Raw genomic sequence first — 12,853 nt, forward strand, 5'->3', positions numbered from 1 at the left:
ATCCGCACTGAGTCATGGCCACAGCATAACAGTAGAGAGATCTCCAGCAAATACTGTAAAGTGGCAGCTAGTTGTGACAATGGTAAACTAAGTTCTATTCTTTTGAAGCCAGGGAGCTTATTGAATTCAAATCCTTTGAAAATACACTGACTAACCGGGAATTTGACAGAGCCATGACCATGCCATTGGTCAAACTGGGAATAGTTGACCAGGACTCACAGGTAAGACAACATTCAGCTTTCCATCGTCAGTCTCGGGAAAACCGTTGTGTCCATATCCTTAATATCCTTTAAAATGTCCAGCCTTTAAAAGTTAGGTTTTTAGGTCTTAAAAAGAAGAATTTAGATAGGGAAAATTCTCGTTATGGTTGGTTAAAGTAACACACTGCCACTAAATACAGGCCGAGTGAAACGTAATGCTTTAGTAATAATACCTACTACTACTTAATAAGTGCACTTATAGCTTTTTACTGCTTTCAAAGTCCATTATGGGCATCTACGTCGTCTGCAACTTGAAAGCGCAGGGCTGACGCCCATGAATTGGTTGTTCAGTTATGTCCTAGCCGGCTGTTTGCTAATAGCCTAGCATGTGCCTTATTTACTGTGGCTAAGCAACAGCAGCGACTTTTGCCTTGTGTGTTTAACGTTACTATGTGGTGTTGCTTAGTGGGTCTTTTTTACACGAACAGCGCCAACAGTCAGGTGAATTGCCCTCTCCGTGGCTAAAAATACACACTTACCAAATTTCACTGTGGTTGAGCTGCTGTTGCTAACGTTAGCTAGCTGGCAGCTGTCAGGCTCCGAAGCTTCGTGTTTGGGTAAGTGGCCTGCTTGGCTTGGCTTGGTTTTAATTAATCAGTAATGAGCTAATGGCTACATGGGGGGTGCGTTTGTGTTCGCATTATGGGGTCAGGTCATATGTTTCTTTTATTTTAATTTATGCTTCATTGTATGTGTTTCTATGATTTTAACCTCATGGTAAATGCTCTTCATTTGCTATAGTAAATATTATTGACATTATGTGTCATTTTCGGTTTTTAAGCCAACCAAAATATACATAATTTGCAGTTTTTAGGTACTCGCGTTTGACTATGTTCACGCCCCGGAGGTTTTCAAACGTCATTTTTTTTAAAAAAATGTCTTTTATTGTACTTAAACATAGTGCTTATTCCATCAGTGATTACAGAGAACTATGTTGTGTTAGGTTCACTTTTTGTTCTTGTTGTTTACTTTTGAAAACTTTGAATAGAGGCTTTAAATGGGCTATTTTGCACTGGATTCCTGTGTTGTTACCAACATAAACGCCTCTAAATGTTAAGCTGGTTACGTCTGCTGTGATATAATGTCGTTATTAGTTACTGCAATTACCATTTGACTGTCATACATCTTGTTAAGAAAAAAGTATGTGTAGTGTAATGTAGCATGACCTCCCACAGGAACAGTTACAGCAGGAAAAAATGGCCGAGGCAGTCGCCAATGTGGCCCGCAGGATTAACGCAACCGTAGAGGAGAGGAAAGATAGTTTGGGTAAGACTCCTGTCACACATCTTTCTCTCTGTTTCTCACTTGCTCTTTCTGCAGTCTCCCCGCATATGAATGAGTAGCCCCGATTTATTACTCTGGTTGCTACTATTTCAGATTTCGCCAGTAGGTGGTGACAAAGGCTTACATTTGTTTTTGCCCAGATAACAAGGACTTTAACTCTAAATGTTTGTTAGTTTGAAATATTCATCATTCTCCTGTTGTGTTGATGGATTTTAATCTCACAATCCTGTTCTTCTCTGCAGACTTGTCAAACTGCAAGCTCATTTCTTTCCCAGAAGGTGTGTTCAAGGTCCTGAGGAGTGTCTCAGAGAACATCCAGGTTATCACATTGGCTGACAATGAAATGAAGGCACTTCCTAGCAAGTTTTTTTCAACCTTCACTCAGCTGAGAGGTATTGGACAATACACACTGACTCATGGATTCAGTCCTCAAGAAAAGATTGTGTTGTGATGTGCAGTTGATTTCACAAATGTTGATGACCAAAGAGCAGATACTTTACTTGTGTGTTGAAATATATTGCAGAATTGGACCTGCGAGGTAATGTTCTCACCAAACTGCCTGACGCTGTGGCAGAAATGGAGCATTTGACCTGCATCAATCTGGCTGATAACAGCTTCTCCATCTTCCCTGATAAGCTTACTGAAATAGCCACACTAGAGAGGATTAACCTGGAGGGAAATAGAATCACTGGTAATGGTACAATATTAAAGTAATCTTGTATATTTTTATATATATATCGGTTTCAGCTTACATTTACTCTCTGTTTTTATTTTGCTCCGCAGAAATACCTCTGGAGAAGTTGTCTGACATGCCAGCACTGAAGTGGCTAAACGTGAAGTCAAACCCTTTGGACTCGAACACTCAGTCTGCACTGCAGGCTCCCCACAGTTTTGACATTTTATCAAGCTCAGAGGCCTAAAATATATCATGTATTATATTTGCCCATGTGCAGACTGCATGCTGTGTGCCTTTTACTACTTCAATTGGGTGCTACTGTGTGCCTGAGAGATGAGGAAGCATAACACCTGAAGATACTGAAGTGATGATATCACAGTGGGTTTGAAAGAAACAAGAAAATAAAGCTGTGCAATGATAGCATCCTCTTTGATTGAGTTACAGAGAGCTCAAGGTGTTTTTTTTGAAATCATGTTTTTGTCCCAATTGAGATATGTTTTAAGACTTATTTATTACTTTTGATAGTACAAAAAAGGCTTTTCTTTTCAATTAAAGATTATACACTGGAAACTATGCTGTCTTTATTTTTCACTGGATGACAAATTCATAGCTGAAACAATGTTTGATGAATTTGCTGTTTATTTTCATTTTTGATGTGTCTGACCATTAATTTCAATTTAAATAAGTGATTATTCTTTGCATTATAAAAATGTAACAAAATAGTCAAAAAAGGTCATCAAAATTTCAATTGCAGTGATATAAGACAAAAGCTAATCATCTCATGTGAAGTTGTCATTGGGGAACCTTGGGGAAGATTGGGGAAGACAAATATGGTAGAAATTTAGAAGATAAGGGTAGGTAGATTGTCATAAAATCCCACCCATGACCATCAAAATACATGCGAATTTAGAGGGGAAAAAAGGTTAAGTCACATTTTCATACAGTCTTTCTAAAAATAGGCCCATAAGTATGTTATCAAATAGCTACAATGAAACCTGAGAGGCAAGAAGTCACAGCATGCCACCTAATCCTGCCTTGTTAATTGGTTTACAGCTAACGCCGGTCAGCTCCATCTGTTTTTGTCTGAAAAGGGCTCTCAAGAGCCACAGCTTACAAGATGGACGTGGAAAACAAATCACTTCACATGCCAAGAGGGTAGAAAATTAACATTACAGCCATGGGGGAGTGGTAATAAAGAACTCACTGTTGATTACAATTCTGAACAAATTGGCTTGTGTCACAGGTTTGTTTACACACGTTTGGCTACAGATACCAATAATGTAACTGCACAGGAACATGCAGAAGCCAGCATGTCCCTGTCATGTGGCCACACACTAGCTACACCAGCCCTGTTGTCACATGCAGGAAGCCGACAGATCTCTTAACACTCACCTTAAGAAGTGCGCATGTCTGCTCCTGCTGTCTCAAAGACGGAGCTTCTTAGTCCACAGACCACAGAGGACGAGTTTGACCAACAACAACAGACATGAGCTTTACCACTGAGGAGAGGGGAAGGCCAAACACCCAGGACTACAGGGTGTTTTTCAGTAAGCACAGCTCTTTGAATGAATGAGTTTGAGTGTTTGAGGGGATTTTCATAGTTTCTTGATTAACTTTCAATCTAGCAATAACTACTGTTAAGAGCTGTTCTGAGAACTATTCGTAGAGCTTCATGGGGGGATCTAATTACAGTGTTGAATTTATGCTCAGAACATGTATTACTCCTCTCCACAGAAAACTGTGCGGGAGAATACATCTCTCCATTCCACGACATCCCCATCTACGCAAATGAAGCAGAGGTCAGCATCATGTGTTGCAGTTAATGCTGCACATTAATGGACTTCAGTTAAAATGCAGAGCTGTTGTTTGTACATTTTTGGGTGCACACACTTGTTGCCAGGGCTGTAGATGTGTGTGTAGATGTGGATAACATTTCTTGGTCTTACTGTACACCTCCTTTGCTGTTTTAGCCTCATTATGCAATACTAAGATATGAGATGTGTGATGTTTTTTTTCTTTTCCTTTTAATTTTCATTTTGAATTGTATTCCCAAGGCTGCTGTTGCTGTTTTGGCTGCAAGTGAGCGTCAGCAGTATAATGCCAGCTACTAATTAGCAGTGGACAGTTTAGTGCCTGTACCTTATGCTCTGGCAGAAACTGAAACTGTGAAACTACAACATTGGGTTTTATGGTGAAAAAGGGTTCATATCATAGGTTTATTGTGTACATGTTACATGTCATATGTGAAAAATACTTTTGTCCAAAAACGTACTGCTCCTGTCCCTCCATTTTTAAAGCATTATTTTGGCATCCATGTCATTTATCCTTTGCATAATCACTTTTTCCATTATTCCCATTGGGAAAGTTTGAGGAATGTATAGATAAAATGTATTTCAGTGTGTTTCAGACACTGTTATATATCATAGTCATGGAAGTTTCATAGAAATGTATTTGAAACAGGGGAGAGAATACATCCTCAGTAGAACTGTATTTCTGATTATCTTGCAGAATATTTTTCATGCAGTTGTGGAGGTTCCAAGATGGACAAATGCAAAGATGGAGGTCTGGGTTCATATTATTGTTCATTTATCACGTTGGTACATGTTCAAAAGTATAAAATAATCTACAGAGATCCATATCTATACCTTTGTCATAGACATAGTTTGAAACTGTCACTATTTGTTCAATGCATATAGGAATGAGGCTCTGTATAATGTCATCTGATACACAATTCCCCTTAGTAAGATTTTATCAAATAATAAGAAAATAAAATAGGCAGCCCATAAGGTTTTAGCTAATTTGTTTTGTTTTTTGTTCTACTCAATTATGATTTTTAATAATACAGTGACCACATAATGGGTCAGTGCCTCCCTCCGTTTGTAAATGTGCTTTCGCCATCCGTTTATCAGATTGCCACCAAAGATCCTCTCAATCCACTAAAACAAGACGTGAAGAAGGGGAATCTTCGTTATGTAGCGAATGTGTTTCCTCACAAAGGCTACATCTGGAATTATGGAGCCATTCCACAGGCAAGTCCTGCTCCAACGATATTTAAACAACAGAAAAATCTGATCATGTTTCTGACACATCAAGCATGTGTTTTCTCTTTTCCCAGACATGGGAAGACCCCAACCACAAGGACAGCGACACAGGATGCTGCGGAGACAATGATCCTATTGATATATGCGACATAGGAAATAAGGTGCTGAAATATCTCTGACGAGGGGCTGTGAAGAATCAGATATAACTCAACTGTCTGCAGCTTTTTCAGAAATGTGCCTTCGATTCTCAGGTGTGCTCACGAGGGGAAATAATCAAAGTGAAGGTGCTGGGAACTCTCGCTTTGATCGATGAGGGGGAAACAGACTGGAAGGTCATTGTGATCAACAATGAAGACCCTGAAGCCGCCGACTTTAACAGTATGAATAATGTGCATTAGAAGCCGCTGCTACTGCTGGAAAACTTGGCAACAGTTACATTAGTTATTCTGAATTTCAAAGTTCTCCTTTGTTGTTGATTTGTTGCAGATATTGATGATGTAAGACGACTTAAACCTGGATACCTGGAGGCAACTGTTGATTGGTTCAAAAGATACAAAGTCCCAGATGGGAAACCTGAAAACCAGTTTGCATTCAATGGAGAGTTCAAGGACAGGGTACACCTTTTTAAGCTTGTATTCAGAGTACATGTGTTGTATTTTTTAAAAAAAGAGTCATGTTTTTAAACTAGGCTACTGATATAACTGCTTTATTTATTGATATGTTTTTTAGTTTCTGATCAAAGGATATGAGTAAAATTTATCTTTGGTTACTGTAAAAAAAAGAAAAAAAAACTTTTTTGCAGGACTTTGCCATTAAAACAGTCAAGAGCACCCATGAGTTTTGGAAGGCACTGATTTCTAAGAAGACAGACGCTGGCGAGTTAAACTGGTGAGATAAATTCATGTTCAGAATTCAACTTATGCTCCATCATGCAAACAGTGGGCTGTAGGATGGTAGATGTTAAAAAACACTTTTGGTGGTACATTTCCTGCTGTAACATCCTTGAGATAATTAAACACAGAGTGACTGTCAACAGTGAGCTGACGAGAGAGTGTGAATCAACTAATTAATGTTAAATACCTTCTTACTGCAGATGAAATATAGGAACATATGCTTTTCTAGGTCCCTTATTAGTTTTCTGGTTAAGAGGAGCTTATAGTGCTGGAATACTCTAAGGTGATATTTTTTCCTTTGTTTAATCTCTTTCTTGAATCAGCATGAACACCAGTGTCACAGATAGTCCATTCTGCTGCTCTGCTGGGGATGCAGAGGCTGTGGTTAAGTCTGTAAGTCCAAAATATCCAAAGCTACACACATGTATCCCTCATGACTGCCAAAGTGCATTTGTAATATACCATTTAATGATTTTACTAACACTTACAGGCAAGTGCTTTTGGAGCTGAAGATCCCATTCCAAGTTCAGGTAGGTGCTTATATATTTCTTTGTTTTGTTGCATCAGCACAGCATTGTTGCACTATGTAAACTGCATGCTTGATATTTTCCCTTGCAGTGGACAAATGGTACCATTATGAGAAGTAAGAAAATCCTGAGCAGAAAACCTGATTCCTTCCTTCATGTGATTTTAACACATCATTAAATTTTAGGTCACATTTACTTACCTTTTTTTCTTTTTGGATGTCTGTCGTTGTGAAAACTGCCTGCCTAACCTTTAAGCTTGACAAAACATCTCAATAAACCCCTAAATCCCAGGCTATTGTGTATTGTACTGCTTTTATTTCAACTTTTCCATTTTGACATAACACACAGTCACGAGCCTAACTACACGTTATTGATCAAAAGCGGCTGAGCTAACATTTTAAAAGGTACACAAATGTTTTAGAAGCTAGTAGCTACCTGCTACCAGGAATGAACGAGTAACTAACCACTAGTTAACCACTAGTTAATGAGTAGCTCATTATCAAATTTTATACACTAGTTAATGATTAGTTAGTTAAAAAAATCAGTGATGAAAAAGTAGCCCAGTAGCAGCATAGATTGTGTGTCATTGACCGCCATCCGTCAACATGAGGACGCTAATGCAACACATTCGATGCAAAACGTCGGAGGCTAAAACACGAAGAAGAAGAACCGGAACTCTGATTGACCGTTTCCAAGGAGACCACCGATACCACTTAGTGCTGGGCTGCTGGGCAGTGCAGAGGGGTAAGGAAGCTAATGTTAAAGTTAGAAAATAATTTAGACACAAATACACAGTGAAACACATTTTCTGTTGGCAGAGTTAATAATGAGTCTGCTTGCAGTCGATGGACCTTTTAGCTTTGCCCTGACGTACATGAGATCTGATTCTAGAATGTACCAGCGGTTTAACGTTAGCAAACATGCTAATGCTAAGTAGCCCAAAGCCGTTATCTAACGCTACAACTGTGTCGGTGTATTAGCAATCGGAGCACACCGATACAAGCACCAACGGGCACTTGGATACTTATGCTTCCAGCGTTTTTAAAGCGGAGACTTGTCTTTTTAATTGTCATTTTTTTTTACAAAGGAGCGCTGTTAAATAATAATGTGGGTAGCTCAGCTAATTATTCAATCTAATATTGGACCTGTTGCGTCCTTGATGGATAGTCTGTGATGCTTGTTACGTTAGATCTAAATGATGCGTGATGATTTGTTAACGGTATGTTTGCTACGTTTAGACTTTTCGAGAAAAGGCACACGTGAATATAATTTAGTTCACCATCGTTTAAAAATGTCCAGTGTTTGTATTGACCTAGCCTTCTTACTACTGGATTTGCTGTATGTTGATGTCGATGGTACATTTTCTACATTGTGTCAAAGTGTGTAATGTTTTGTCCGAAATATTTGAGTATTCCATGATCCAATACATGGTCACAAGCCATGCCCTTTTAGTTCACTATTACAGTATGTGGTAGTAATGTAACCTTATTCTTGTTTCAGTCCAAGATCTTCAAGATGTCATTTTTATTCGACTGGATCTACAGGGGGTTTAGTAGTGTTTTACAGTTCTTAGGTAAGTACTGTCTTCAGTTTTGTAATGATTTAAAAGGGGTGGGAAAGTATTAAAGTCTTCTACTTAGCAATAACAGCAATACCACTAGTACTTCAAAAAGTTGCTCACTTTGAACAATGGTGCGTTTTGGTAATTTAAGGCTTAGATATGTATGTGAAACAGATCCCAAAATACTTTATAATCATGAAGAATTCTTTCTGATGTGTAGCTATGGTAGTAAAAGTTTAAAGCACCAATTTCTTCAAGACTAAACTCATGTAAACTTTTATGTATATGCATATGTATCAACTAGAACTTGGTATTCAAACACAAAATTTGATGGTCATTTTTGGCACATTTGTGAAATATTTCCTTCAGGTCTGTATAAAAAGTCTGGGAAGCTGGTTTTCCTGGGTCTGGACAATGCTGGTAAAACAACGCTCCTTCACATGTTGAAAGATGACCGACTTGGCCAACATGTACCGACGTTGCATCCAAGTAAGATTCAGACAGTCATGTTCCATCCTGCATTGGCTGACATGTTAGAAAGTAGATGACTTGATATTAAAAGCTGAAGGCTCAGTGTGTTTTGGTGCATGTAGATTCATGTGAGTTTATTATGCGGTAAATAAATACAGTGTGATTGATTCCTTCATCTGGCAAAGTTATTCCACCCATTTTGGGTCTGATTGTCTTTTGGGCAAAATGTTGTGATAGTGTTGTATTGTGAGTTACTGTGTAGTTTACAGCTTTGTTGAATTTTCCCTTCTTTTCCTTAAAGCTTCTGAAGAGCTGACAATCGGTGGGATGACATTCACTACATTTGATCTAGGAGGGCATGTACAAGGTGAGATCGTTCACCATTTTTCCAGCATGGTCACACTGTAGAAATTAGGCAGTTGTCACAGCTTTTCACTGTCATATCAGATTTTGATGAAATATCATGTTGTAAAGCAGGATGTGCATTTATCACCCAAAGTGTTCTGAAAATAACTTAGGATTTAGCATAGGATTAACCTGTAGATTGTAACAGTGTCACCTCTAAATTACACTGATATGTTGCACATTAACAGGTTGTAATAATGCACTGTAAAATAGTGGTTCAAGTTGTTTCACTGGAAATAAGTTTGCGAGATCACAATATACATATTTGTTACAACTGTTGCCAATTGTCAGAAAGCAGATCCTTTGATATTGCCTTCACTGTCAGTAAGCTGTACTGTCTACAGTCATATTGGAGAAAACCAAAACAAGTTAACTGATCGCAGTTCTCGTGGCTGCCACATGGTGTCTCTGCACTGACGTGTAATTTATATCAGCTAACATGGAAATACTGAGGCTAAAGTGCACTGAACTGAAATTTAAAGGCAGGAAGTTCCAGAATACAGAAGTTGTACCAGAGCTGCAGAAAATGTACATTAGGAAAGAACAGACTCTACCCCTCTAGGTTACATTATGACTGTAAATGTTAGTTTAGCAATCATTATCACAGTATTCTCAATTCATATTTGCTTTATGAAGTCCTGTAGCCCAATTAAAAAAAGTTACAGCTGTTACACAAGAGTTTTCAGTTATGTTAGTTGATTAAACCTTTTCTTAAGGAAAAACATACAAGTCCCTGCATTCCAGTACTCATACTCCTACATTATTTAGCATGCCAAAAGAAGCTTTAATATGTCAGACGCATGCCTTTCTGGCTATATTGACCCACTACCTTTTGTGCAGCGAAAGATATGTCACATTCATTACTGCTGTTCTTAATAGTTTTGGTGACTTCACATAGTTCTCAGTATACCTCCACCCAACATCAGCCTGACTACAGATCTAATTAGCCAAAATCTGTGGGATGCATGGAAAGACATTAGGACCTGTGAGCCACCATACCACTATATGAAGATTTATGATTGTACACAGTGACAGTAAAGGATGGAATCCCCTGCATTCCAAGCACTGAAGGGCATTCAGTATCCTGTTGAATTGCTGCGAGGAAAAACAGGTTTTTTTTTCTTTGTTCATAGCTCGAAGAGTGTGGAAGAACTACCTGCCAGCTGTGAATGGTGTCGTCTTTCTTGTAGACTGTGCAGATCACGAGAGACTCACAGAATCCAAGGCTGAACTCGATGTAAGATTAAACATCACCCTTCCAAGCTGTTTCCACCTCGCGGTATTGACTGGCGTCTTTTAACTGTAGATTAATGATGATTGTGTTTCTAGGCTCTCCTAGGAGATGAGACCATAGTCAATGTACCAGTGTTGGTGCTGGGTAATAAAATTGACCGCCCTGAGGCCATCAGTGAAGGAGGACTTAGAGGAGCCTTTGCTCTTGATGGTCAAGTTACCGGAAAGGTAGGCATGTCATTTTAATTCTCGGAAATAATATGATCTCACTCTCACTCTCTCTCTCTCTCTCTCTCTCTCTCTCTCTCTCTCTCTCTCTCTCTCTCTCTCTCTCTCTTGCTGTGTCCTGGTGCCTGATTGCCATCGTTCTCATATATCTGTGTTGTTATCAACAGGGAAATGTCTCTTTGAAGGAGCTGAATGCCCGACCTCTGGAGATTTTCATGTGCAGCGTGTTGAAAAAACAAGGCTATGGGGAAGGTTTCAGATGGTTGTCACAGTACATCGACTGACACGCAGGACTGAGGCTTAAACAGAAGGGATTTCATCGACACGTTTTCATGATGCATGGCAGACTTTGTCTCTTTGAAAGTGTCAATCAGCCCACATTTCAAACAGTATTGTTAAGAACATATTCTTTTTAATACTTTAATCGTTTATTCAGGATTTAAAGGTTTCTATGCAAACTTTTAAAAGTGGTTCATGGTGAACTGTGCTGCCTGTGTTATTAATGTGAGAGTTAAGTAAGCTGTAACATGAGTAGTCATGAATTATGCAATAATGTAGATATATACAAATTAGTGTGGGTTTAATTATTATGAAGTAGACGTACTGCTCTTATTGGAATTCATTAGGAGGAGTGTGATGAAAATTAAGGTCTCAGTGATGATTTTGGTGGGTAGTTTAATGCTTGTCTGACATTGGATTAAGATGGCCCGAGTTTAGGCTTTAAAATAAGATAAATTTAATCCAGAAGATTGAGTTTTTCATTAAACATAGTGTTATGCAGCCACTGCCTTCAAAGCATATAGCCAAAGATGTATGCTAATGACTTTGGGATTAGCAGGGAGGGAGAGATTTCGACTTCAACAAAAGAAATGGTTCGTGCTGAGCACTGAGCTAAAATAACGTCAAATCCCCTTCAGAAGCAAACAAGGAGGAAAGACAGCACGTCCCACTATAAATACAAAGATGATGGAATAAACAGAGAAAAAAATGAAATGCTCACTGATGAGTGTGCTCTGAATAATGCGTCTCTCACTTTCAGTGTCTTGATGGAATTGGCTTGTTTAGTTTTGCATCTTTTCTTATACTAGTATGGCTTTACTCAGAGCCATGTTATATGTTGTGTTGAAGGCAACTAATTTGAAGTGTGTTAGGTGGACCAAAGTAAGTCTTCATCATCTTTGACTTTGGGCTATTCAGTAAAGGGCTCAAAGACAAAATGTTCAAGCAGAAATTTATGACTTTCGATGGCTGCCCTTGCTCTATTATGTCATGAAGGCTGTGATAACGTATTGCCTGTCAGGAAGCAATAAAGTAGACTGACTGTACTGTAGCAGGGACAATCTTACTCAACTGTATTAATGAGTAAGAAAGAATAAATCTAGTCCTGTTTATTAAAATCAACCATTAATGAAATTAATTGATAATTTGTTTTTTGTTATTTATTCCTTTAGTCTGGAGTCTGAGCAATACGTGGGCATGTGATCAGCATGTAAACTGAGCAACGGGGTTGAAGTGTTGCAGCTGATGTACTTTTTGACTGTCTGAAAAGATGAGAGAGTGCAAACGTAAAATGTCAAATTTCAACCTGTAAATTAATGTTCTGTTCTTAATCTGGTTACTGAAGTGTTTTCGTTATTTGACTTGACTACTGTTTCCTGCACCCCATGTTTACAGAGTAACATTTTGAATGCTTTATTAATACATGCAGGGATATTTGTGACTGAGATAAAAAACATAAACATGACATAGATTTTATACAGGGAATCTTGAGTGTTTACAGAGATGTAGTGTGCATGTAAACAAACTGCTTTTCCTTTGAACAGTGTTCTGTACCAGTTGCTGAATCCTGTAAATTATGTATAATACACATGTAAATGTTTGTACAGTAACTGCCCTTTAGCTGACACTTAACTGACAACATCTACACATAAAGATTGATCTAACATATGTGATTAAAAACAGCTTTTTTTTGACTGTCCATGTTTCATTTTTATTTTAACTACAATTAAACCCCATTTTTTTGATGAATTGTTCAGAAATTTGGTTCACACATTCATGTACCCCTCAAGAGAACTTGTTACCATGTTGAAGATGCTCTAATGTTTCGTCTGAAGAAATATGCTTAGCATTGGCACATTAACGTTTAGGCTTTAGCATTTAGCTCAAGGCCCTTCTGTGACTGACTGCATCCTCTTAGTGCCACCAGCATGGCCGTGTACTTGCAGCCTTCTAGTATCGACACATTTACTCAGCTAACGTATTTAAAATAGTGTT

The 12,853-nt window shown here is 38.4% G+C and overlaps 3 protein-coding genes across 8 annotated transcripts; all 3 read left to right on the top strand.

Moving 5' to 3' along the window:
• The first annotated feature begins 103 nt into the window (after positions 1 to 103).
• lrrc20 (leucine rich repeat containing 20) lies at positions 104 to 2,661 on the top strand. Of its 4 annotated transcripts, none has more exons than XM_046377486.1 (5): positions 104 to 221; positions 1,436 to 1,526; positions 1,787 to 1,936; positions 2,068 to 2,235; positions 2,328 to 2,661. In XM_046377486.1, exons 1-5 carry the CDS (start codon positions 174 to 176, stop codon positions 2,462 to 2,464), a joined length of 594 nt encoding a protein of 197 aa, XP_046233442.1. In that variant the 5' UTR covers positions 104 to 173; the 3' UTR covers positions 2,465 to 2,661. The 4 variants fall into 4 exon arrangements, with proteins under 4 accessions (XP_046233442.1, XP_046233446.1, XP_046233443.1 ...); XM_046377490.1 differs by lacking the exon at positions 104 to 221 and adding an exon at positions 343 to 817; XM_046377487.1 differs by lacking the exon at positions 104 to 221 and adding an exon at positions 861 to 907.
• A 125-nt stretch (positions 2,662 to 2,786) lies between these two features.
• On the top strand, positions 2,787 to 6,952 carry ppa1a (inorganic pyrophosphatase 1a). Its single transcript, XM_046377482.1, has 11 exons — positions 2,787 to 3,767; positions 3,955 to 4,030; positions 4,701 to 4,782; positions 5,130 to 5,249; positions 5,336 to 5,422; positions 5,513 to 5,639; positions 5,748 to 5,875; positions 6,064 to 6,149; positions 6,478 to 6,547; positions 6,645 to 6,684; positions 6,773 to 6,952. The coding sequence occupies exons 1-11, from the start codon at positions 3,707 to 3,709 to the stop codon at positions 6,799 to 6,801; spliced, it is 906 nt and encodes a 301-aa protein (XP_046233438.1). The 5' UTR covers positions 2,787 to 3,706; the 3' UTR covers positions 6,802 to 6,952.
• A 336-nt stretch (positions 6,953 to 7,288) lies between these two features.
• sar1aa (secretion associated, Ras related GTPase 1Aa) lies at positions 7,289 to 12,557 on the top strand. 3 transcript variants are annotated; one of them, XM_046377485.1, is made up of 7 exons: positions 7,289 to 7,425; positions 8,182 to 8,254; positions 8,612 to 8,731; positions 9,015 to 9,080; positions 10,252 to 10,355; positions 10,448 to 10,579; positions 10,747 to 12,557. In XM_046377485.1, exons 2-7 carry the CDS (start codon positions 8,197 to 8,199, stop codon positions 10,861 to 10,863), a joined length of 597 nt encoding a protein of 198 aa, XP_046233441.1. In that variant the 5' UTR covers positions 7,289 to 7,425; positions 8,182 to 8,196; the 3' UTR covers positions 10,864 to 12,557. The 3 variants fall into 3 exon arrangements, with proteins under 3 accessions (XP_046233441.1, XP_046233439.1, XP_046233440.1); XM_046377483.1 differs by lacking the exon at positions 7,289 to 7,425 and adding an exon at positions 7,770 to 7,788; XM_046377484.1 differs by lacking the exon at positions 7,289 to 7,425 and adding an exon at positions 7,836 to 8,060.
• Positions 12,558 to 12,853: the final 296 nt, after the last annotated feature.

The sequence above is a fragment of the Scatophagus argus genome, chromosome 21 (genome assembly GCF_020382885.2).
Source record: "Scatophagus argus isolate fScaArg1 chromosome 21, fScaArg1.pri, whole genome shotgun sequence".
NCBI classification, from domain to species: Eukaryota; Metazoa; Chordata; class Actinopteri; family Scatophagidae; genus Scatophagus; species Scatophagus argus.